This window comes from Ascaphus truei, chromosome 6, assembly GCF_040206685.1.
Source record: "Ascaphus truei isolate aAscTru1 chromosome 6, aAscTru1.hap1, whole genome shotgun sequence".
NCBI classification, from domain to species: domain Eukaryota; kingdom Metazoa; phylum Chordata; class Amphibia; order Anura; family Ascaphidae; genus Ascaphus; species Ascaphus truei.
Window position 1 is genome coordinate 13386222 of NC_134488.1, and position 26736 is coordinate 13412957.

A 26736-nucleotide genomic window follows, 5' to 3' on the forward strand; every position below is an offset into this window, starting at 1 on the left:
ATTACCACAAAATATATATATATATATATATATTCATATAAAAAAGCATTTCGTTAGCCACAGAACGGTATCATCTATTTATTTTTTGATTATATATATATATATATATATATATATATTATATATATATATATATATATATATATATATACATATAAATGCCAGAAATGGAGTGCTACTGGGCATGGCAATATATACTACAAACAAACACAAACAGAGCCCAGTGCTACATCCAATGACACAGATGCAGGACAGGAAGTGATGAGGGCCTCTAGAAGCAGGGTATGCAGACAGGCCCCAGGAACCAAGAAGCTAAAGTGCTGGGGTTCCATCACTTCAGCACAGGAACGGAAAGACCCAAGGTAGGCAAAACAGAGATGCTTGTAACAAGCACAGGTTACCAGGAAAACATCGATTTCAGAATTATGCTCAGGCACTTCCAGATGGAAGGGCTGAACCTAAATAGCACCAGAAGCCAATAGGGACAGAGCTGCATACCAGGCAACATGAAGTAGACTGCAGTGTAAGTCCAGAACCAGGTGATTCCAATTGCCCAGTAGAGGGAGGGGTTTGTCTGGAAGCTCTATAGCCCTGTACGGGTGACTTCCAGCCAAAGCCAGGACCAGAACCCCAAATAAGTTGGCACATCTATGTACACCAGAAGTTCTCCACTTCAGCCCTCAAAACTCCCCAACTGGTCAGGTTTTCATGATATCCCTGTTTCAGCGCAGGTGGATCAGTCTTTTCGACTGGAGTTGAGAACCCCTGATGTACACAATAATGGTAATATATAGAGAGAACTCGCCTCCACAGTTTATTCAGGAAAACTGGGTGTTAACAGGATTCTTGCCCATGAGCTGACACTGCGTGCGTGCCCAGTGCCTGCTCTCTTTGGTGTGCCCCCCCCCCATCGTTACCTCACACGGCGTCAAATGACACCATGTGACCGTGGCAACCGTGATGTCACACGACCACGCGGCGTCATTTGATGCTGCGTTGCCATGGTAACGCATCCTGGAGCCAGCTGAACCTCGGTAAGTAGATGTTGCAGAGGCCTCGCGCGGTCCCCCGGCATTTAATTTAAATGCCTGGGGGAGAGCGTGGGAAATCTGCAACCGCCCGCGCCCGTTCCCCCCCCCCCCCCCCCAAAAAAATATGTTTGCGCCCCCCAGTTTGCGCACCGCTGTGTTAACATATGAATCCCATATACTTTGCTGATGTTCTGCTACACCTCTAATTTACCCTGGAATATATGCTTTAGGTTAAGGTTAGCAGTTACCCCTTGCGACCATATCGGCACGCACCAAAAATCAATTTAAGGCTTTGAAAGAAAAGTAGCTTTAACTTTAAAACTTATTTTTAAAATGATTTGGCTGGGTATGGGGCCGTATTATGGACTGATGTTCCCTCAGATAACACCACATATCTCAGTATAATTCGGAATACCACAGAGTTTCCATAAGATGTAATGGCAACTTTGGCGCAGTATGTCACAATAAATGTCAAAATATCACAGCAGAGGGAACAATGAAGCTTGCTACATCTCTATTTGAAAGGATTCCCACATAACTATAAATTTATCGAACAACTGGAAAGTGGTGGCATTTGTCACATTCCCCTCCCTTCCGCCCAAAAAGTAAAGCATAGAAAAAAAATAATTGTATTTTTTCTCTAGGCAGAATAGCCATGGCTGCAGGGAGCACTAGGGTTGCTGTGCAACCGCTCTAATTCCCAAACTGGATTTGAAGAACAAGTCCATGTCATACTTGTTCAGAAATAGTGCCATCTAGGGGCTGAGTAAGTTCATTGCACCTAATTGCACTAGCCTAGAAATGGTACAGCAGCCTCAACAGATGCGTGAATGAATAGGGGTGGTTGAGAGTGATCCAAGTATACCCAGATTTAACTCCTCATATGTTTATTTCTAGGCTGCAGCGTTCTGGCCGTGGAGTTGAGTTCCAGTAATGACAGCCCAGTGGTACAGGAATACCAGAGTAAGTAGCAACGAACAGGTGTAATCCTGTAATAGGATCACAGCGCTCTCTAAAGACCAGACTGCAGAATGCATTTTTGGGGGATGTATTGTATTGTATGTCTTTATTTATATAGTGCCAAAAGTGTACTCGGGGCTTCACAAAGAATACAGTACAGGGAATTATAATAATACAATAAGCGCAGCAAAATCAGACAATGGGAAATCCCTGCCCAGAAGAGCTTACAGTCTAAGTGGTATTATGGGAGAGTTACAGAGACCGCAGGTGAGGGAATAAGTGCTGTAGATGGCAGTGCGTGGCCACAATGGGTGGTAGGAGTGACTGGGTGTGGGACAATAGCCATGAGTGCAGGCTATTGGGATGCTTGATTTCTTGGGCGAGTTTTAAGATTAGTCAGTATTAAATCAGATAGGTTAACAGCATTTACAGGGGAAGAGATGACAGGGAGAAGTGGGTGAGAGCAGGTGTGTATGTGTGGGTTAAGGCTTAGGGGAGATCCTCAGGAGAAAGAAGGAGTAGATAGAGGATTTGTGTGGGTGCATTTTTTTGAGGGGTAAAGAAGTTGTTAGGAGAGAGGTGTATAAATAATGGTGCATTGTTTGGGCACAAGCATAGGGGGAGGGTAGGAGAAATAAATAAATGTGGATAGGAGGGGAGTGGGGAAGTTAGAGAGAACAGAAACGTTCACAAAGGATTGAGGAGACAGTAACAGGAAAAAGCAATAGGGAGATGCAGGAGGAGAAATTTCCCAGATAGGAAGAGTAGAAATAATCACAACATTTAGAAAGTCAAGTTCTCACAGTTGCAAAGTGGTTGTGGTGCAACAGCAGAGTCCAGATTTTCTTGCAATGTTCACCTCCAATTTCAACTCCAAAATAAACTCCACAGACACTTTATATGTGACACTTTTTTAGATGTTGCACACAGCCAAAATAGACTGTCTCAAATACATTCACTTGACTAACATTTAAGGGAGGGGTTTGCCTAATAAGCTCACAGAAACATACCAGATAGTTGTTAATTAGATTTAAGTTCTCTTTCAATTGATAGAAGAAATCAGCACAAAGAAACATACCATGTGCTGGTGTTCTAGAATGAGGGATTCAGTTTGGTTTAGCAAAAACAACTCTTGCACTTAGTCAAAAGCAATAAATAAAAAAAAAATGAAAAATGAAGTGTAATTTTTTTTATTGAGCTCTGTGTCTTGAGCGGGTCGCACCATTCACCATTGTGTCCAGTATTTTGGGAAAAGCCACCTGGCAACCGTGCAGGGATCCCTATAAGCATATGCCTGCCGATTTACACAGCTTTCCAGCATAGCCTGGGTAGAACTAACACATAATATTTTTTTCTTTTTTAATTACTTTAATTGCGCTGGTGGATGATGGAATAAGATACAGAGGGAAGAGCTGACCATAAACACTCTCCCTTTCTGCTAGACATACTACCTGGAAAATGTTCTTTACCAAAATGTAAAGATTTAATCGACGTCAACGTGCCAATATTTAGTTACATAGATGAGGTTGAAAAAATACGTACGTCCATCAAGTTTAACCTATGCTAAAATTTAGACAACAGATACTTTATCCTATATTCGTACTTGCTTATTGATCCAGAAGAAGGCAAACAAAAAACCCCAGTGTCATATCATCCAATGATATCTCATAAGGGGAATAATACATTCCTTCCTGACTCCCAAGAATTGGCAATAGGATTATTCCCTGGATCAACATCCTTCCCATGTATACTTATTTGGTATATCCGTGTATACCTTTCCTTTCTAAAAAGATGTCCAGCCTTTTTTTGAACAAATCTATTGTATCTGCCATCACAGTCTCCATGGGTAATGAATTCAACATTTTAACTGCCCTTACTGTAATGAACCCTTTCCTTTGTTGCTGGTGAAATCTCCTTTCCTCCAACCTTAAGGGATGCCCCCAAGTTATTTGTACTGCCCTTGGGATGAACAGTTCTTTTGAAAGCTCCCTGTACTGTCCCCGAATATATTCATATAGAGTTATCATATCCCGACGCCTATTTTCTAATGTAAATAAATCTAATTGAGCTAGCTTCTCCTCATAAGTTAGATTGTCCATTTCCTTAATTAATTTGGTGGCTCTTCTCTGCACTTTATGGAACTAGAGAATGTCTTTCCTAAGGAGTGGTGCCCAAAATTGTACTCCGTATTCAAGGTGTGGTCTTACTAACGCTTTGTAAAGGGGAAGAATTATGTTTACTTCCCTTCCATCCATTACCCGTTTAATGCAAGATAAGATCTTGTTTGCCTTTGCAGCTACTGCATGACTTTGGGCACTATTGCTAAGCCTGTTGTCTACAAGCACTCCTAAATCCTTCTCCAGCAAGGATTCCCCCAATTTGTAAGTTGCCTTCTTATTCTTGCTTCCCAAAGGTTAGCCTTACATTTATCTGTATTAAACCTCATTTGCCATTTACCTGCTCACGTTTCCAGTCTCTCCAAGTCCTTCTGGAGAGAAATGACATCCTGCTCTGATTCTATTACCTTACACAATTTAGTATCATCAGCAACGATGGAGACTTTGCTCTCGATGCCAACCTCAAGGTCATTAATAAATAAGTTAAAACACTGGGGTCCCTGTATCGATCCCTGAGGTACTCCACTCACGAACTTAGCCCAGTCTGAAAAAGTTCCATTTATGACAACCGTCTGTTGTCTTACATTTTTCAATCCAGGTGCATATAATTTGACTGAGTCCAATTTGCTTTATTTTGTACACCAACATATTGTGTGGAACCGTATCAAAAGCCTTTGCAAAATCTAAGACCACATCAACTGCATTACCCTGGTCTAAATTCCTACTTACCTCCTCAAAGGAACAAATGAGTTTAGTTTGGCATGATCTATCCTTCATAAATCCATGCTGACTATTACTAATAATTTTGTTTTCGATTAGGTATTCCTGAATATTTTCCCGTATTAAACCTTCAAGTAGTTTCCCCACTATTGAAGTCAGGCTTACAGGTCTGTAATTTCCCGGTTGTGATCTAGCTCCCTTTTTAAATATAAGCACCACATCTGCTTTATGCCAATCTTGTGGTACTGAGCCTGTGGAAATGGAGTCCTTGAATATTAAATATAATGGTTTGGCTAATACTGAGCTTAACTCATTGAGAACTCTTGGATGTATGCCATTGGAGCCAGGTGCCTTGTTTACTTAAATTGTTTAAAGCTGCCTATGAACTTCTTCCTCAGTTAACCAATTGTTCATTGATATGGAGGTTGTGGCTTCCTCCTGCGGCACTACAATTGACATTGATTCTTGCCTGGTAAACACAGAGGCAAATAATTTGTTTAATACATCTGCTTTTTCCTTATCTCCAATAATCTGCCTACCCATCTCACACTGAAAGGGTCCTATATTTTCTTTTCTCATTTTTTTGTTATTAAGGTACTTAAAGAACTTTTTAGGGTTGACCTTACTTTCTATTGCAATCCTTTTTTCATTATCAATTTTTGCTAATTTGATTGCCCTTTTGCAATTTTTGTTACATTCCTTATAATTCTGATACGATGTCTCTGTCCCTTCTGACTTAAAGAATCTAAACGCCTTCCTCTTCTTGTCCATTTCCTCCCCTACCGGTTTATTTAGCCACATTGGTTTTGACTTATTTCTTTTATACTTATTACCCAAGGGTATACACTGATAAGTGTGCTTTTCTAACAATGTTTGAAAAACTGCCCATTTATCTTCTACATTTTCCCTGCAAAAACATAATCCCAATGTATTACTTGTAGATTAGACCTTATTATTAAAATCTGCCTTTCTAAAGTTTAATGTCTTTGTTGGACCCAAGAAATCTGTTTTGTTTTTTTTATATATATATTGTGATTAATATTCATATAACTCTGAATATTCCTGATTTCTACCAGGCTTCATTGGGACAGTATATTGGTATCTAACACGCCAAAACGATCAGCAGCACAAGTGGTTTATGCAATAGTCACCTGTCCTTACATATACTGCCTTTCTGCTTCGATCTCTTAGGCGTCGAGTTATCCTGTATAATTAAAAGCACCAACACAAACGAACCCAGAATTGAGTGGAAGAAGATCAGAGGTGGCGAGACATCTTATGCGTACTTTGACAATAGAATACAAGGTATACTTCTAACATTTTAATTCCTGCGGGTGTTTGTTTCCTATGATTTCGATTCCTGTGGGTCCAGGCTTCTTCCTGTTAGCTTGAAGAACCTAATAAGGTTATCTGACTAGCTTAATCAGTGACAGCAACTTCAGTTGCAGTACTCAGAGGCTTGTGTCAGAAACTTCTACAGCTGACTTGATGAGTGTATCTCGAATGTATTATTTGGCAGAAACTGAGTTGCACTTACCATATTTTGACACTAAGAGTCCTGTTGCTGCATCCCTGGTTATCATATCTGGTGTGTGTGTGTGTGTGTGTGTATTGCTGCATGGTTCCATATCGGCAGCTGAGATTAATTAGAACTTGATGCATCACTAACTGTGTTAACCTTGCATCTCACTATATTGTGAGAAGTGTTTATGTAAAAAGGAAAAAAAAAAATAACGGATGTTAAACAGTTGCACTCCAATGGAATATACAATACTCGATGATAAAATATTAATGCAGAATTACAGGTGATCTCATAACAATCCAATACAAAACATGTGAAATCTGTTACTGCTGCTGGGCTAATTAATACAATAGAAATGTATCGCATATAAAAACCATATAATAAAAATTATAAAAAGAGGAAGTGTACACTTAAAGTGCAAAGATTGACCAATGATAACAAACTCCCTTTTTAAAAGAGTAATTAAAAAAAATACATAAAAAAAATACTCAGCCATCATATAATTATGCCATCATAGTTGTTAGCAGTCCCTTCCATATGGGAAGGGATTACTATCATCCCAATACTTGCATGGGGGGAGATATAAGAAGAGATCATTTGCACGATCAAATCCTGTTTGTATAAAAAGATGGTGACTTGGTTGGAAGCAAAAGGCAAAGTGGCTTTGTAAACTCGTACGTGTGTAGAGAGATTTTGTAGCTCTGTCCAGAATACATAAAAGTATACGTGCACTCAAATGAAAGGTGCTTGGGGGTGCTGCAACTCTGTGAAATCCCTTAAAAATGAAGCACAAAGGGTAGCACTCTGAAAATAGTGGATAATATTTATTCCTCCAACATTTCGGGCAAACACCACAGACCTTTCTCAAGGTCATGGAGAAGCCTGCTGAGCACTATTTGAGAGCTACTATTTTTCTAGCCCTGTCAGTCGCAACAGCTATCAAACTCTCGCCTTTTTATAGTGAAGTATTTTCCGATTATATTTTTTTTTAACTTTTTTAAAAATGTATTTTTTAAATGAGGGGGTTTGTTACCATCTGCAGACGTGTGCACTTTTTGAGCGTGCAAATCGTCTTATTTTTGTGGGGATTTTGTTATATGTAATATATTATGTGTAAAGTATTTGTTTTGGTGGAGTACTTAAAAAAAAATTTGTGTTTGACTTCTGAGATCGCCCATGAGTCTCGAATATTTTCTTTTTGGGTACTCTGTAATCACAGTGCATCTGTTTCACGTTGGTTATTCATTTAAACATTCCTCCTTGTTTTTTTTTGTGTTAGTGTTGCTCATTCAGTTCCCCTCCCTTATCACCAGGTGATCTGCTAAATCGAGCTCACATACAATCCAAAAGCTCGCTGGTGATTAAAAATACAAGCCGAACAGACAATGGGATATACCGCTGTGAAGTGGCAGCTCTCAACGATATCAAGAAGATTGACGAGATTAATATCAAACTGACTGTTCGAGGTACAGAGCACCACTCACATACACCAAATCTAGCTAACTGAGCAGTCTAAAGAACTGATAATCATCAACGTCTCTCTAGTATATTGCATGCTACAAAGCACCATTTTTATCACACATTATACCATCTACAAATCTTTCCCTGTAGCATGCACACAAGATCAGTTTGATTTGCACTGAGTTTAGGGAACACGCTTGCATCAAATATACATACAAGATCTAACACGCGCACACAAAGTACTGAGCGCTGCCTGAATTACATGTGCACAATATCCTGTAAAGTGAGCAACATATAGAGCACTGCATATATAGTTAAAGCAAAGCACTTTAAGTGATTCGCCTTCCTCTCCCATCTTGCAGTGAAACCAGTGACCCCCCAATGCAGAGTGCCTAAAGCAGTTCCTGTGGGCAAATCCGCTGTCCTTCACTGTCGTGAGAATGAGGGATATCCCAGCTCTGTGTATCGCTGGTACCGCAACAGTGACGCTCTGCCCGATGATTCAAAGTCCAGCCCCAAGTTCTTGAATTCATCTTTCACACTAAATCCGAACACTGGTACCCTGGTAAGTAAATGCTCTATTGTAATTATTGTGTGTGTACCATGATGCGCACGCTGGTGAGATCTCATCTTTGCACTTTTTTCTTGTTGTGCAGGTATTTACCGCAGTGCATAAAGGTGACATGGGACAGTATTACTGCATCGCTAGCAATGATGCTGGTTCTGCCAAATGTGAGGAACAAGAGCTGGAAGTCTGTAAGTTCAGTGGATGCAATCTTGGATCAACCTGCTAGTTGGTGGGGTGTTTAATGGAATGTGGCTTTGTTCTCCCAGAAGAGAACAAAAAGAATTAAACAGGGCGTGTGTATCTATAAAGGTTATTAGGTAAATGGTGTAACTTGATCCTTTTGGTGTTTATAAGCCAGTTTACAGCACTTATATACATTTGTTTGTCTCTGATTATCTGTGAGCATTGTATCTGTTGCTTCTAAATATGCTAAAGCTATTGATTTTGCCTTAATCTGACCACAGATGACCTGAACATTGGAGGCATTGTAGGAGGAGTGTTGGTTGTTCTTCTAGTGCTGGCACTGATTACAGGGGGAATGTGCTGTGCGTATCGAAAGGGCTACTTTGCCAGCGGCAGGCAAACTGGAAAGAGGTATGTGAGAGAAGCTGGTCCATATTCAATGCTGGAAAAGATTTTGCTCCTAAGCATCATCTTGATAACTAGCTATCAGTTTTCTTGACGAATGTTGGATAGAGATTTTGTGCAGCATCCATAGAATTTATTTTTACCAACAAAAAGCTGCTTGATTGTATGCTTCTCTGTGAACTTTTTTTTCTACATATTGTGATCGCGTCAATACAAAATGCCGATACATGAGTGACTGCCAGACAAAATTATTGTACCGTGCTTAATTTCTTTTTAACCTGGTATCTCCCCCGTTTTTTTTCGCACAGCTACAAAAATCCAGCGAAACCTGAAGGTGTCAATTACTTGCGAACAAATGACGAGGTAAGTTTATGGGTTTTGCATGTAAGGGAGAACATAGCTGGGACATACAGCTCTTCTGACAAATGTAAACCGCTCAGCATTTCTCCATAGTACCGATGCCTAAATTGTGTTTAGTCTCTCAAGGGATTACATTTGCATGTACTAAAAGTGCATGCTGGTGACGAGAAAACAACCATAACCAGATGTACTCTGGTGATGTGCTAATAGATCTCCACTATGAACAACTTAATATACCGTAGTGACCCGAATGTAGTGCTATGTTTTTTCCTAAAAATGTCTTTCCGAAAACGGTACTCTTATATGCGCAGCATAACACCTTACTTTTCATGTAGAACACATGCAAAACTTTAGGGTCATATTATGTGCGAGGCTGCACTATATTCGGGCCAATATGGTGCTTTTCTAAACTGCTGAAGCATTTCTGAAGTTGGGTTACTGCATTAAAACACCTGACATTTTTGAGGTGGTCATAACTTGGTTTCTAGTACAGTGAGGATTAGGTTTTTTTTGTGGGTCATACATACCCAAAGTAGTGCATTGTATAAATTCATCTGTAACACAAAAGCCAGCACAAAGTTTCCTTCCCAGCCTGACGCTATGATTCTGATCTCTCCTAGGGCGATTTCAGACACAAATCCTCATTTGTCATCTGAAACCTGGGGGTGACGAGTGAGGAACTCGGCGCGAGAAGCAAATTGCCAAAAAGTGAAGAAAATCCATCAAAATTAACTTTTCAAATATTTGCCAAAGTCGATAACCAGTCCATCCTCAGAGTAACAACCTCCCCTGTTTGTATACCAAACAGACTTTGGGTGCTGCAAGATTGTGTGTACGAAGTACGGTTATGGATTTTTCAAAGGGACTCGTGTATGACTGAGCAAGCACTGGCTGTTTAAATGCCTAAAGCATTAACAAGCTCACTGCCAAAATAGAAGTGCGTTTTTGTCCTTCAGAAAGCATCCTTGCTCCAAGAACTGAGAAGGTGGCAGTTTTCTTCCTGTAGCAGTCATTTTAATGAAATTATGGCTTCTAGAAATAGCATTTCTACCACTGTTCATTCCTTAAGACAAAAGCACAACTGGCTATACCATTAATTACACATGTTCCTTCCCCCTCACCCCCCATTTTTATTAATTATTATTAATCAAATGTATGAATTGTTGCAAATATATATTTTGAATACTTAAGATAAGGAGAAGTTTCTATTTAAATGTAAATATCAAGCCACTAGTTTAAAGTATTTTTCTGGGTATTTTGATATTGCTTCAATGGTGACTGCTATATGACCAGCAGCAAGTGCTCTGTGCATGTAGGTGATGCTGTTTTTGCTTCAAGTGTTTGTTGTGTTTTTTTAAATAGTCTGCTGGAGAAACAATGTACGCAGGGGTTTCCAATGCAAGTCCGTAAGGACCACCAGCAGGTCAGGATTTCAGGATCTCTGCTTCAGCACAGGTGGCTCAATCAGTCCCTGTTTTGACAGCTTCCTGTGCTGAAGCAGGGATATTCTGGAAACCCGACCTGTTGGTGGCCCTTGAGGACTGGCACTGGGAAGTTCTAATGTACTGCAAAGCATCGTAGGGTCATTCAGCAATGAGGAAGTTGAACTTTAAAAGGCCCTGATCAAGTGAAGGACATGTGGTGTACCCTTAACATGGCTGGCCTGTCCAGCAAGAATTGGCTAGGCCAGCGGTGCGCAAACTTTGGGCTGCGGCCTCCTTCCTGGGAGCCGCAGCATTCGTGCCCCCACTCTCCCCCGATGGCACAGCGTAAAATGTCACAGGTCATGTGACGTCACCCCACCACGTCATTTGATGGCAACGCTTCGCCGAAGACCCAGCTGGCAGCAAGGTAAGCGAGTTAAAGGCCTCACGCCTCTCCCAAAATGTAATTTAAATGCCATGTGGAAGAGCGTGGGGCCTCTAACCGCCGTGCCGCCCTTAAATTCTCCCACCCCCCAGATTGCGCACTGCTGGGCTAGGCTATACTAGATGAGTTTAGGTGTTAATAAGTAGGCCTTATCTTTCCAACACTACTTGGCTGCAAAGAACAGAACAGTGTTACAGAAATAGCATTTTAGTTCTGTTTTAACTGGATACATTCAGTATTTGTTAAATGTGAAAGATATTTTGCTTGTCAGTGTTATTTTAGTATAGTATTAAGAAGGGAGAGGATGGGAAGATAATGTGTGATATGCTGTTAAGATGGGAGACTCTGAAATCTCAGCATCTCCAGTCTGTGGATTTAATGGTCAGTAACAGACAAAGTTGCAGGTGTGTGAGCTTCATGTACTGTTCCTGTGGCTTTAAGGCAGGCATTTTTAGCATTAAAGTAGCTGTATTTTTTTTTTATAGATTGAACCTAAGTGGGACTGCAACAGGATTACAAAGTAAAGGCACCAAGTAAAAAAAAAAAAAATATATATATATATATATATATATATATACACAAATATAGCTGTATGGTCATCTGCATGTCTTAGGCAGGTCTGCAACCCCGCCTTTCCCCATTGTCACCCAGCACTTCCACTGCAGCAAGGGATTCTGGGAAATGACATGAAAATGAGCACATAGTGTCACTTTTTGCCTCAATAACCATTTTTAACATGGTTCCCTATAGGCTTAAGCTTGCTGCATGGTCACAGCTTTGAGCACAGCCAGGGTTAAGGTGCATACCCAGAAAACCACCCACAGACAGCTGTTTCGACCTTGATGGGTCTCATCAGTGTGGGGTTGATTTTACTGGGAATGCAAGAGAGGCTATGGGATAGGCTAAACCATAATACTGAGTTGTGCTCAAAGCTGTGACCATGCAGCAAGCTTAAGCCTATAGGGAACCATGTTAAAAATGGTTATTGAGGCAAAAAGTGACACTGTGTGCTCATTTGCATGTCATTTCCCAGAATCCCTTGCTGCAGTGGAAGTGCTGTATGCTGGGTGATAATGGGGAAAGGCGGGGTTGCAGACCTGCCTAAGACATGCAGATGAGCATACAGCTATATTTGCATATTTGCTTTCCTGTGGAGGGTTTTTGTCACTTTTTTTACTCACCATAACTTAACTCAGTATTATGGTTTATATATATATATAGGTAAATGCTTTAAAGTTGCATATTTTCCATTTGCAAATGTTTGTTTCCTTACTAACTAGATGGTTTAGATCAGGGGGTAGCCAACTCTAGTCCTCAAGGGCAAACAACATGCCAGATATTTAGGATATCCCTCCACCACACATGGCTCAATCATTCGATCAGTCATTCTGACAGTCACTGATTTGAGCCACCTGTGCTGAAGCAGGGATATCCCCAGTACCTGACTTGTTGGTGGCCCATGACTGGAGTTGGTCACCACTGGTTTATATCATCTCTACCCAATCCCCTAGGTCAGGGGTATATAATACTTTTTTTTGGGGGGTGGGCGCGGTGTTTACAGAGGCCCCACACAGTGTGTGCTAGGCTTCTGTAATTCACTTGCCCAGCTTCAGTCAACGTGTCTCCATGGCAACGCAGCATCATTTGACAGGTGACGTCACATGACCCCGCAGCGTCATTTGACACTGCATTAGAAGTAAGGAGGGGGCGCGAGCAGTGCAGGAAGTTAGCGCACCACTGCCCTAGGAGATAGGAATGATACAGAAGAGGGTCAAACGACAATCCTATGAGGATGCCGCTATAAATAAAAATAAATTAAAGCTAGTGCTTTGAGGAAAATAACTAATCTAGTAGTCTACTTGGTGTCTCCATTGCAAAACATTAACTTTTCACAGGACACAAGTTTAGACTTTATTACATCTTTTTACGGAGGCCAATTAAACGTGATTATTTTATATTCTAAATGGGACAGCCCTTTTAGCTGCTGCAGTTGGTCTACTACAAAAGCTAAATATGCATTATAAAAATGCATCCCCCAAAATTCTCAGCTCAAAGACAGGAAGTATAAGGTAGATGTCCACTGCTATATATTTAAGGCAATTCACAAATTCTCCCCCCCCCACACCCCCACCCCAAATCTGATAGGTAATTTACCGACCTCATCCCCCAACAAACATATCCACACTGCTGGACTGAAACGCAATGCCCAGTAATCTATCCTCCAGACACTTTGCACAGATATTGAAATTTTTCCCCCCCCCAAAAAAACTATTTTTTGTGCACCAGTGTGACATCTGTTCCCAACCAACACTACTAGACAGAAGCTCAATATGACTTGTGAAAAGTTTAAAATGCTGGACACATTAGCTGCAGTAGTAATGTTACAGTACATACAGGAGACTGCCTCGCCTCTCGCACTGAGCAAACAGAAGGTGCGATGATGAAAAATACATTGTATTTTTTTTTTGATAACCCTGTACATATTACTGCTGTAATATTGATAATAAAAAAGGTTTATGATTGACTTGGGTATTTGGTTATTTCTTGCAACCAGCAAGGTATTAAGACTTCGCATTCTGGGAAGCCTACTATATTAAGCAGGAGCAAGTACCTACAAGACGATGTGTTAAATCTTGCAAAGATTTAGCACGTCATGTTTTTACAGCTGCTTGCATAGCGCAGAAGATTCTACTTGGATACAAATACAGTTCTGCCCATGAATATTCAACTTGTGCTTTCATGGGGTGGGGTTTATTAAATAGGACAGTGGCAGCAATTAATTACATGGGCAGTAATATTGCTCAATCTTTCATTTGCAATATAACCCAGTGAGCCTTAGTGTCAACAGTTTGCATTTATTTGTTTTAATAGATGCAGCAGTTGCTTAGCTTTAAGGAAATGTAATGACCTAAATTGCAAAGATTCTGGTTCCCCGTGTTCACACTATTGCTGCCTATTTCAGGAGGAAGTGGTATGCTTTTTATAAATGGTTGCTTAATACAGGGGTGCGCAAACTTCTGCTTGCACCCATGTCTGCTCCCCTCCCCCCCCCCCCCCCCACTACCCGGCTTCGTGGCATGGCAGCGTCATTCGACAAACGCGCTGCCATTTGACCCCGTGTTGTCATGGAGACGTGTTGGCGTAGAGGTGGCTGAGACCAGCTAAGAGACTTAGGCCGCGCTTATAGTCCTGGCGACGCTGACATCACGGTCGCTGAAAAATCAAATTTAATTGGCTTGGTCGTGATCACTGGAAGTCGTCAGGTCGTTCCTACTATAAGCGCACGCGATGGATTAGATACATTTTGTTCTGACACAATGTCGCGTCGCCGGGACTATAAGCACGGCCTTAGAGGCCTTGCGCCTCCCTCGGCATTTAATTTAAATGCTTCGGGGAAGAGTGCGGGGCCTCTAAATACTGCACGTCCCTAGAAAATCTCACAACCCCCAGTTTGCGCACCCTTGGCTTAACTCAAACCCATTAAAAAAGGCTTACAGAACGGGGGAAATACTGCATTTATTTTTTAAAGTATTATCTAATTAAATATATATAATGTATTTCTGCTTTAATAACAAGCAATGCCAAGAATGAAGAGGTCCTGCTCATTATGTAGTGTCAGTGGATCTGCGAGTATCACCAAGCTTGACAAGAAGGTTGCTCATTTATAAACTTGTCAGTCTGAGGAGCGACCCTGCCACTCACTGCATGTCCCAATATGAAGAAATACAGCACGCTGGGGAGTAAAGCCTTTTAATATGCCAAATGCATAAACTGATCACATGAAGCAGAGGCAGATCATGGCCTCCGATTTAAACTTTTGTGTACAAAAATGAGCTGACATAGTTACAAGTGTGTAAACAAAAAAAAAAAAAGCTGGATAAGACAAAACAAACATATAAAGAGAAAGTTAAGTGGCACAGTGCAGATAAGTTATACATTGCGTGTTTTCCAGATGTCTACATCTTTCGGTCCATGGCCCCCGAGCTTACTGCCACCATGGGTTATGTCCGGGGGCCAAGGGTACACACAACGTTCTAGTTAGCCGGTTTTAGTGGCGCTTTCCTAGAGAGTCGTTGACTGCGTCTCCTCTGTAATGGAGATTCCACCTTCCACTGCCGTGGTTGGGCAGCCCTGCAAATGAAGAGAAACACAGATACAATTTAGGTTTTAGCTGCTGGATGCCAACATAAGGATTGGATTTACTAATTTCTTCCCTTCATTTCAACACAACCGCCTATGACTTATCTACTCATTCAGAAGGCAACCAATATTGTTTAAAAAAAAAACTAGTAGGGCATTTCTCAGTGCCTTTTAAAATAGAGCTCATTACATACATAGAAACGTGTTATCAGTGGTGCTCAAGTCTAATAAGTGCAATTTAAATCAATTGTGTTCAATAAGTGACTAGTGAATGGATTGACCATTAATTAGCATAGGTGTGAACTACAAGGGTAGTGAAAAGAACACACCTACAGGTGTGTATGGCATACCAGTATATAAAACATATGTTGATTGCATCTCAAACCAGTGTGTGGATTGCTTTTTTTCCCAATCCCTAATGTGTAGATTTCCAGGTCAATATAGAAGAAAATACAATAGTGCAATATGTCTAATATGGGGAGTTCTGGTCTTTAAATCCACAGGGGACATTCTCATATTGCCCATTCTTTTTAGCATGTCCCAAAATCAGTGGCAATGATGTATGGTGATACAAGATCTACCAGAGTCTAAGAAGAACCTTTATAAAATAAAGGCTAGGACCACCCAGGCTGCACGATTGGCTCATCTACCTTTTATTTTATAAAGGTTTTTCATACAAGATCACCATACATCATGGCCACTGATTTCGACTTGCTAAAAAGAATGAGGAATATGCAAGTATATTCCCTGTGGATTTACAGACTATAATTCACCATATTAGACATATTGCACTATTGTATTTTCTTCTATATTTCCATACATCCGTACTGACCCTGGCAATAGATGTGAAACAGAAAAGCTTTGCAACATAAAAAAGGGAAGATCGCGGAGGCGCATGCGCGAGGCGCTGGCGCATGCGCGAGGCGGTGGTGCATGGAAGCTTGAAGTCTGAGCTCCTGCCCGCCGGCACAATTATTTGATTATATACCGACATTTTAACCGCAACTCTCGGTAATAAAAGACAGCCTCAGTTATACGAACGGCAGGGGATGCTCTTGACTACAAGAAAGGGCAGAAGAGTTACCTCGGTTGCGAGTTATTTCCATAAGACCCCTCTCAAATCCCCTGCAGCAATGGCGACAGGCGGGAAAGGAAGGGATAACAATAACAGAGATAAACCTCCCCCTGCTACATCTAATGACACTGGCGACTAAGACACAGATGTGGAAGCTACCAGACCCCCTTCAGGAACCGGAGACCAGGAATGGGCTAGAGTGAAGGATATTAAAGAACTTTGCGGGGAGATTCTTCAAATCAAAGCTCTGGGCCCTGCGCAAAGATCTAGATGCCCTGGGGGAACGAACAAACACCCTGCAAGTAAAATCGGATGACACAATTGCAGCCCACAGCACACCAAGGCAGAAGTGGCCTCTCTTGCTGCCCAAGTAAAAGATATGGGGGATAAGATTGAAGGCTCCGAAAATAGAGAAAGGAGAAATAACCTCCGCATTAGAGGAGTCCCAGAGGAAGTATCAGACCCAGAGGACTTATCAACCGCGGGTTAGAACACCTTATACCAGACGGCAATGCCTTAGACAGGCACCTGGATAAATGCCATAGGGCCCTCCGCTCCCGCCCCCAGCCTGGAGACCCCCCGAGAGACATTATCGTCAGATTCCATTTTTTTCAAAACTAAGGAATCCCATCGTCCAAAGCACCAGGAATCAAAAGTTTATTAAATTTGATGAGGTCAAGTTCCAGGTTTTTCAAGAACTAGCCCCATCTACGCTGGCCAGGAGGAGAGGCCTGGGGCTAGTGACGAAAACACTGAGGGATAGTAACCTCAAGTACCGCTGGCTGTTCGACTTCGCCCTGCTCGTAATTAAAAATGGTAATGCACATATCTTACACAGGCCCGAGGATAGAGAAGCATTCGTCTGGAAACTGGGCCTGGGGCAGTCCTCTGGGTCCCCTCGGATATCCCCACATACTTCCCCGGCGAGGGGCGAGGTTGCACCATCCACCTGGAGCACAGTGGGCTCAGCTGGACCCGCATCTGCTCCTCCCAACACCAAGAAATAAGCGGAGCTGGATCACCCCCAGCAGAGCCCAGAGGATCTAGCTGACGGCCTCCGAAAGAAGGTACCTCTCCAGGCTCATCTAATGGCACCATCCCGACAGATCCTGTCGATTGCACAACGTTCCTGATCAGTCTTCTGATGGTCTCCGTGTGGATCCCCCTGCTGTTCCCCCCGCTGATCCACCCGGAAAATTGAAGCGGCAGCCATCTTGTCTTCATGCCATCTTCAAGTTGAGCGGGATCCTCCGAGGAGAAACGCGGACCAGCAGGACACACCTCGATCAGCCCAACCTACACCAGCAAAATGGTGGCCTTTCCTCCTCTTCCTGTCCCACCCCCCCTCTTCCGGCACCTCATGACGCGGAAGCTGCGGATTGGCCGGAGGCGGTGGTGACGTCACAGCCACATGAGGGGGGGGGGGGGGGAAGATGCGGAGCTACAAAGGACAACAACTCCTTCCCTCTCCAGCCGCACACACCAAAGAGGCCAAATCCAAAACATATGCAATAAAGGCCACCGTGCCCGGTCCTGTCCTGCTCACACCCTAGCTAAGGGCTAAGCTCTCACATATCGGGGCACACACAGAGGTAGAGATATCACATGAGGCCAACATTGCCCAGTCCCCTAAACATCAGAATTTTCAAGTTTAAAGACAGGTCTCAGGACATAAGATTAGGAGGTGGATTTAGATTAGATATGATCTAACGATTTAATATTTAGCTACTTGGCTAAAGTTAGAATCTGAGGGATATAGAAATGGGTTTATTTACAAAGGCTATTAACATAGGTTTATATGAGCTTATCTTTGTTACATAGGCAAGGAATCGCTCTCCACACACACACACACACACACACACGTTTAGGTTACGTAAGATGTGCGAGTTAGACGGGGTAGTTAGATTATATAGGTTACTAGCTGAGAGACCTGGCGTTGCCCGGGATGTAAATGCGTAATAGGTAGTATTATTTATAACTCGTGGAACAATAGGTGAGTATTTGTTGTAAAGGTTTCGGGGGGGGGGGGGGGAAAGGGGAGCGGGGGGGGGGGGAGAAAGGGGAGCGGGGGGGGGAGAAAGGGGAGCGGGGGGGGGAGAAAGGGGAGCGGGGGGGGGAGAAAGGGGAGCGGGGGGGGGGGGGGGGAGAAAGGGGAGCGGGGGGGGGGAGAAAGGGGAGCGGGGGGGGGGGAGAAAGGGGAGCGGGGGGGGGGGAGAAAGGGGAGCGGGGGGGGGGGAGAAAGGGGAGCGGGGGGGGGAGAAAGGGGAGCGGGGGGGGGAGAAAGGGGAGCGGGGGGGGGAGAAAGGGGAGCGGGGGGGGGGAGAAAGGGGAGCGGGGGGGGGGAGAAAGGGGAGCGGGGGGGGGGAGAAAGGGGAGCGGGGGGGGGAGAAAGGGGAGCGGGGGGGGGAGAAAGGGGAGCGGGGGGGGGAGAAAGGGGAGCGGGGGGGGGAGAAAGGGGAACGGGGGGGGAGAAAGGGGGGCGGGGAGGGGAGAAAGGGGGCGGGGAGGGGAGAAAGGGGGCAGGGAGGGGAGAAAGGGGGCGGGGGGGGGTGGGAGAAAGGGGGGAGGGGGGGGGTGGAGAGCAGTGGGCATATGTATTGTCATAATTTATGTATGGGCATTTCCCCCCCCTCCTCCGTGCGTCCGTCCCCCTGCTGGTTCGGCTGGTGGCCCCCCCCGTTCCCCGTGACTCCCCCCCCCCGTTCCCCGTGACTCCCCCCCCCCCCCCCCGTTCCCTGTGACTCGCGCTCCCCCCCCCCCCCCCCCGGCGCCCGCTCGATGTGGCGTCTGGCTGAGCGGCGGTAGGAAGCGCCCTGTGTGTGTGGGCCTGAGGCTGAGGCGGCATGCGCAGTGGGCCTGAGGCTGAGGCGGGACGCGCAGTGGGCCTGAGGCTGAGGCGGGACGCACAGTGACTTACCTGAGCGGGTGGTAGCACCGGGGAGGTAAGGGAGCGGCTGGGGTAGGAGGGCCGCGCTTCCCGTCCGGAGCCAGTGCAGGACGGCGCACGTGAGGGGGGGGGGAGGGGGGCGGACAGAGGGTGTGTGTGTGTATAGAGCTGCTGTGTTGTGTGTGTGTGTGTGTGTGTGTGTGTGTGTGTGTGTGTGTGTGTATAGAGCTGCTGTGTTGTGTGTGTGTGTGTGTGTATAGAGCTGCTGTGTTGTGTGTGTGTGTGTATAGAGCTGCTGTGTTGTGTGTGTGTATAGAGCTGCTGTGTTGTGTGTGTGTGTGTGTGTGTGTGTGTGGGCCGTCACTCCGCCTCAGGCCAATGAGAGGTGTGCGGGGGCGGGCGACCCAAGGGACCAATGAGATTTCCCCTAGGGACACCGGACATCCAGGCAGGCAAACATACAGTGCTTTCACTTTCACTAATATAGTATAAGATAAGGGCGAAGAAGGTTGTGTAGGCTATATAAGCTACATAGAAAAGTGTAGTGTCATATTAAAACCACATAGGGCTCACACAGAAGGGGGTGGGCTCTCCCCCCTGTTTATAAATATATATCCACTCTGCTGTTCATTATCTTACGCTGTTTGTAAGATAGGTTGTTCATAGATTTTCTATATATTTACTGTTTGCTGCCGGTCGCTGTTAAAAACAAAAACATTTCCGGTACAAGCTAATATATGTTCCAAGTTGCGTCGGCAGGGCTCTACCCCCCGCTGCAGGCGTCTCCACTTTCGACCCATAAATACTTAATGGGTCGTGTTAAAGTCCCCAGGAGGCCTGTCCCTCGGGACTCAAATCAGTCCATTCTTTCGGACGGTTTGTCGGGCTCTACCTACGGGCACAAGGATCCCACTCGGGCTGGCCCAGAGGGGATCCTGCACATTCTTTGTTTATATGCTAATAGAATTTTAACGGTAAAGCGGACATTGTTGTTTTCATGTTTTTTGTATGTTACATGTCCAGTCCCCCCCTATCCTCATGTTCTCTCTCTCTCTCCCCCCCCCCCCCACCCTTCCCCCACTTAGATAAAGGAGCGGCCCTTCATAGTCCATACAGAACGCACGTCCACCGACTCGCCCGTCAACCCGACCGACAGATCGCCCGGGCCTAGGAGAGGGGTAAGAGTACCACTTAGAAGCTATACTCCACACCCACTAACATAAAATGGCCCTTAACATTATCTCACACAATGTAAAAGGTTTCAATAGCCCCACTAAACGCAAAATAGCTTTCACAGAATATAAACGGCGAGGAGCCAATGTATTGATGCTCCAACAAACACATTTTAGCGACAAGAGTGCCCCTCGCTTTATGGATAAACAATTCTCCAAGTTCTATCTTTCCTCAGCACCTGAAAAAAAAAAGGGGGGATCGCCATACTTTTCCATAATAAGATTCCTTTTGTCACTAAGGCAATAAGAAGAGATAAGGAAGGCCGATACATCATTCTCACAGGCTCCATACACGAACAACCCATCACATTTGCAGCTGTATATGCTCCCTGTGAGCAGGATGCAAAATTCTTTGACACCTTCTTCCAAACCTTATACATGTTAGCACATGGTCATCTGATTGTGGCAGGGGATTTCAATATTGCCCTTCACCCAGCCATAGATACGTCTAGTACCCCTAAAAAGATTAACAATAAAGTACAGCTCTCCCTGACAGCAGGCCTTCGTAAAACCCAATTATCAGATATCTGGAGAGAACTACACCCACTAGAGAGGGACTACACATTTTACTCCCACCCCCACAACTCATACAGTAGAATCGACTACTTCTTCGTCTCTAGTAGACTGGTCCCGTTGGTCGCCCGAGCGGAAATCCATGATATTTCATGGTCTGACCATGCACCTATAGAGCTACGGTGTAACCATATTAAACATGACAGGTTCGGAGCAAACTGGAAATTAAACGAATCCATTTTGAAAATCCCCGACATTTGCGAACACATTGGTAAAGAAATTAACCAATTCTTTGAAATCAACACAGGCTCTGTGGAATCTCAGTTAGTTCTCTGGGAGGCTCACAAGGCGACCCTCATAGGCACTTTGATAAGTGTCGCAGCAAGACGGAAAAGGGAGAGAGATGCTAAAATGATCACCCTTCAGACTAAAATGAAAAATAAACACAGAAGCGCACCAAGGGTCAAGGTACATGTAATAAACAAGTAAAATAGTAACAAGTAAAAACTTACATATAAAATAATTTTTACTTGTTACTATTTTACTTGTTTATTACATATACCTTGACCCTTGGTGCGCTTCTGTGTTTATTTTTCATTTCCATCCGGCGTTGGAGCCTTCCCACAGCGGTTATTGGTGGAGGAGGGGCGCCTTCACATCACAGCAGCAGCAAGAGGGGAGAGCAGATCTACTTCAAGATCCTTTTTAAGGAAGCAAGAGCGCGGTTTGAGTTTTTCACCCTTCAGACTAAATTAAGCTCCCTACTTGATACACACAGAAAAAAAAACAGATTCGCAGGTCCTCAAGGAAATGAAAGACACTAGAATTGAATTAAATATGCTTCTGACATCCAGGGCTGACAATTCGCTTTGTTGGTCTAAGAGGAAATTCTATGAGAGGGCTAACAGGCCAGATACGGTGCTGGCCCAACTCCTACGCAACAGACAGGCCAATTATAATATTCAAGCGATTAGATTGGAGTCGGGCGCTACTTCGGCCAATCCTAAAATTATAGTTGACGAATTTGGCAAATTTTACGAAGCACTATATAACGGAGAGAAAGTGGCACATACCACCAAAACGAGTAGAACCCTGGAAGATTTCCTAGCAAACTCGAACCTAGCAAAACTTAATGAGGCTGACAGAGAGAGTCTGGGTGCTGAATTTACAATAGAAGAGATAACCACGGTTATAAAAGAACTAAAACCGTCTAAGGCCCCCGGCCCTGACGGCTTCTCAGGGATATACTATAAAAAGTTCTGCAAAATACTAGCCCCTAGGCTGCTCCGCATGTTTAACGCAATCTTAGCGGGAGCCCCGATCCCCGGAGAGATGCTTCGAGCGTCTATATAAATAATCCATAAATCAGGTAAAGATCCGCTGGACTTCAAAAGTTATAGACCAATCTCCCCGATTAATACGGATATCAAAATTTACGCCAAACTGTTGGCCAATAGACTAAGTCAGATCTTGACCAGACTGATACATCCAGATCAAGTCGGGTTTATTAAAGGTAGACAAGCAGCGGATAACACCTGACGAAACATTGATCTGATAGAATTGGCAAACAGAGGAAAATCACAAAACATGTTAAGTCTGGATGCAGAAAAAGCGTTCGACAGGATCGACTGGCTGTATTTAAAAGAGACGCTCGGAGCATTTGGATTCGGGGATAGGGTGAGTGAAGCGATCATGGCACTTTACTCAGGCCCTACTGCTAGGGTCATACACCAGGGCTTTCCATCCGTCCAATTCCAAATTAAAAGCGGCACAAGACAGGAGTGTCCGTTATCCCCCCTCCTGTTTGCCCTCTGTATGGAACCCCTAGCAGCGCAGAGCCGTGGCTGTCCAGACATAGTAGGAATATACATTTGCTCGCAATCCCACAAAGCAGCTCTATACGCTGACGATATTTTGTTATCACTGTCACGACCCCTCACCTCTCTGCCAAACCTCTTCAACTTGCTAGACAAATTTACTAAAATATCTGGATTTAAAATCAACCAATCTTAATCGGAAGCTCTTAACATCAGCCTCCCCACGGAGGTTGAAAAACTACTAAAGCTAAATTTTGATTTTAATTCACATCACCAGAGATGTCAGAGATATCTATAAAGCAAACTACCCTCCCTTGATTCGGTCACTAAAAGCTGACATCTTAAAGTGGTCATCCCAAAGAATCTCATGGATAGGCAGGATACAGAGAATCAAAATGAATCTTCTCCCCCGCATCCTGTACCTAATTCAAACGCTACCGGTGCCACTGGACTGAAAGAAGTACTCTCGCTTCAGTCTAATATCTCCAAATTTATCTGGGGAGGCAAAAAAAAAACGAGAGTTAACCAACTAATTATGAAACGACCCACTGCTGAAGGGGGCTTAGCGGTACCTTGCCTGTTATCCTACTACAAAGCGGCACAATTAAGCCAAATTATCCAATGGCACTCCAGCCCTACATTGAAATGATGGGTGGAACTAGAGGGGGCGTGGTTTGTGCTCCAATAGAGCTGAAGTCCCTAATTTGGCTTCCCAAAACAGCACGAGTAGCGGCTGATACTCTGCTTTCCTCTATGACCAAGTCACTGTCAATATGGAATACGTCAAAGCACAAGTACTCCCTAACCACTAAAAACTCCCTGATGTCCCCCCAATGGGGGAACTCCAACTTTGCTCCTGCTCTGCGATGTAGCAGTACCTCGATTTGGGAAAAGGCGGGTTATTTACGCCTCAGAGACCTGGAGGGAAACAGCACAAAAATCAAAACGTTTGAACATATAAGATCTGAAAAAAGCATCCCGCACTACGAATTTTTTTAAGTACCTTCAGGTCCGAGCATTTTATAACAAATGCGCCCCTTACCCAGCACTTACTAACTTCGAAAAGCTCTGTCTTACAGAATCAGACATTTCGGGACTCACATCACAGTTATATGGTGAGGTAGTTGGTTCTATTAACCCGGCTCAGCGACACCCGAAATACAGAGCCCAGTGGGAATCAGACCTGGGAGAAACCCTAGAGGATGATGACTGGGAAAATATTTATTTAGCTGCAGCCAAAAGCTCAGTCTGTATTACACTAAAGGAGAATGCATATAAGGTCCTAATGAGATGGTACCACACCCCACTAAAATTATCAAGGTTTGTGCCAGGACTCTCCCCGCTGTGCCCTCGACAGTGCGGAGAGTCGGCAGACCTGTTACATATGCTGTGGTCTTGCCCCCGGATCGCCCCCCTATGGGAAGAAATTCAAATTTGGACTCAGAGGATCTTGGGCCTCCCGATTCCCCTCGACCCGTGGCTGTTCCTCCTGAACAGACCACTAGGAGGGGCTCTCAAGAGCAAATAATAAATTACTCGGGCACCTTGCCCTAGCGACCCGGTGCGAGATCGCAGCAGTATGGAAACTTAATGAGATCCCCTCCATCCCCAAGATTTGGAACAGGATTTGGCACGTCTGCCAGATGGAGAAATTAACAACCTTAGTTAATGACACTGGGAACAATTATCTAAAGATCTGGATACCTTGGCTAGCCCAAACAGACATCCCCGGGGTGGAGCGTGCCACAATTTGGCATTGATAGTTCAAAATGCAACCTCCTATAGCTCGACCAGATCATACCTCATCTATACACAGAATCCACTGTTATCATGCACAATCTCGCAAGAAAGATCACGCCCAACAGGGACTTGGAAACATACCCAAGTAGGGTGAGGTTTAGAAACCCTTACCCAAAATGTATCTCCCTAAGATCCCCGTCCACACCTAAGGGCTGGCCCACCCATACCATCCTCCTGCTCTTTCCCCAACCCCGTGTCATTCCCACCCCACCCCATCTGGTAGCACGCTATATACACGATAGAAATATGTTAGTAACCGATACACCGTGAGCTAGATGTTCTCTCAGTCAGTCTAGTCTTGTCCTAGGTGGTCTTGTTATTTACGCCGCAATATAATATGTTCATAATTACATTTGGATTCACATTTTATTTTCTCTGCATATGCCACTGCTACGGTATAATTTGTTCCTGTACTTTACATCAATAAAAATTCAAGTTATAAATAAAAAAGAAAAAGGGAAGATCCCAAACTGAATGTATAAGTGGAACTAGATTTGTTTAGTGCTGCAAACATATACAAAGCTGGTTAAAAACTGCTCAAAGCTGGTGGATTTACATCGATTCATTTCCCTTCATTTGCAGATTTTTACAAGGATTTCCAGGATTTTTTGCATTAATATGGATTACCGAAAAATCAGTTGAAAGGGTTTACATTTGTTGGATTTAACGAGGCTGTTAAATTGGTTGAGTACTGAAACTGCAGAAAGCTGAAAGCAATTTCAGTGAAAACCCTGATTTTACAAAGCTGACCCCTACACCTCCGCTTCTAAGAGTTGAGGCTTTTAAGCACTTAACATTCAATTTTTTTGCAAAATGTTTAATTTAAGTTACTTTCACTGTTGAAATAAAGACCAAAAGTTATGGGAGCGCTATTAAATAAGTACAGTAACCCTTTTCCATCCTTAATGTCAGCTAGCGAGCTCTAAACATCACTGGAGTAACCATAACCAAAGGCAGAACTATGGGCCACTACTGTAGGTTAGTGTGGTGGGCACCAGTCAGATTGCCATCATTTCAGTGAACATTGGACCACTATGTTCTCGTTTCCATTACAGGAGGAGCTGTAAGATTTATAAAGTCTGATTCATGATTGTTTCCAGGGGGAAGGACCCTACAAACACTAAACTGAAGTAAACATGTCGCATACAGCTATTGCACACATTATAGCTCTGTCACTAGACCAGATAGAAAGTCACAATCATGGTATTAAAACAATCTTATTTTGCTTTCGCATAACTAGCTCATGATCTGTTTATTTTCATTAGCTGCGGCCATACCACATTAATACGTTTACAACAATTGTAAATGCACATTTTGATCAGCTTAACTTTCCCACGCTCCCTAACCTTCTTGGATTAGCCCATTAATTGCCCGCAGGTTGTTTAATTTGTTTTTAGTCACAGCAAGAATGAACCGGAGTTCCTTAAAAAGTTTTAAAGTCTTTAAACAGGAAAGGCCTGCAGTGAAGAAACGACCGAATGCTTGGAGAACTCACGGTTTGTCCGGGGACACCATATAGAGGACATCTCTATCCTGCTCTTGGGATGTGTTGCTTCCTCGCACTAAGGAAGGTGTGTCCTGGATGCTGATGTAACTGACCCCGGCTCCAAAGGTCACATTATTAATAGTCTCTGGAAAGGACAAGACGCACATCAGTATGATAATCCAAGTGAAAAGTGCTTTAATCCCATCACTGCCATAGTGGCACCTGAAACAATTGGATCTCTGAAAGCAAAGGGTTACACTAGTCAACCCCAACACTTTCCTTTCCAGAATCACAAGGGCTATATGTGCCATACCAGGCCCATGTTTGCTCAGAGTGCAATAAAATCATTGGCCAGACTGATTTCTGCAAATAACCTGACAGTCTGAAGCCGAAAGGATCCCTTTTGTTTATGAGCAGAGAAGGAACAGCGTGATCAGAGCTGCACCAACATACAACGAAAACTTTATTAGTGATGTACCGAGCACCGGGTAATTACCCGGTACCTGGCGCTTTTTCAGCTACTCAGTCATTACCTGGACCCAGCAGCAGGGGGCTGGGCCCGGCACCATGTAGGAACCTGCGCCAGGTAA

The 26736-nt window shown here is 43.9% G+C and overlaps 2 protein-coding genes across 3 annotated transcripts in view; one reads left to right on the forward strand and one right to left on the reverse strand.

The window, feature by feature from the left end:
• The window catches only part of JAM3 (junctional adhesion molecule 3), a 92654-nt gene extending 82038 nt beyond the window's left edge, over positions 1–10616 (forward strand). For both annotated transcript variants that reach the window (XM_075603373.1, XM_075603372.1), the window contains exons 2-9: positions 1929–1994; positions 6020–6133; positions 7664–7816; positions 8174–8376; positions 8468–8567; positions 8844–8973; positions 9276–9330; positions 9948–10616. In XM_075603373.1, coding sequence (XP_075459488.1) covers positions 1929–1994; positions 6020–6133; positions 7664–7816; positions 8174–8376; positions 8468–8567; positions 8844–8973; positions 9276–9330; positions 9948–9983 — 857 coding nt within the window. In that variant the 3' untranslated portion in view covers positions 9984–10616. The remainder of the gene's footprint in view (positions 1–1928; positions 1995–6019; positions 6134–7663; positions 7817–8173; positions 8377–8467; positions 8568–8843; positions 8974–9275; positions 9331–9947) is intronic.
• A 4314-nt stretch (positions 10617–14930) lies between these two features.
• NCAPD3 (non-SMC condensin II complex subunit D3) overlaps positions 14931–26736 on the reverse strand; it is an 89199-nt gene continuing 77393 nt past the window's right edge. The window contains exons 33-34 of the mRNA XM_075603374.1: positions 26156–26291; positions 14931–15327 (exon numbers count right to left, since the gene is read on the reverse strand). Of these exons, the coding sequence (XP_075459489.1) occupies positions 15231–15327; positions 26156–26291 (233 nt within the window). The 3' untranslated portion in view covers positions 14931–15230. The remainder of the gene's footprint in view (positions 15328–26155; positions 26292–26736) is intronic.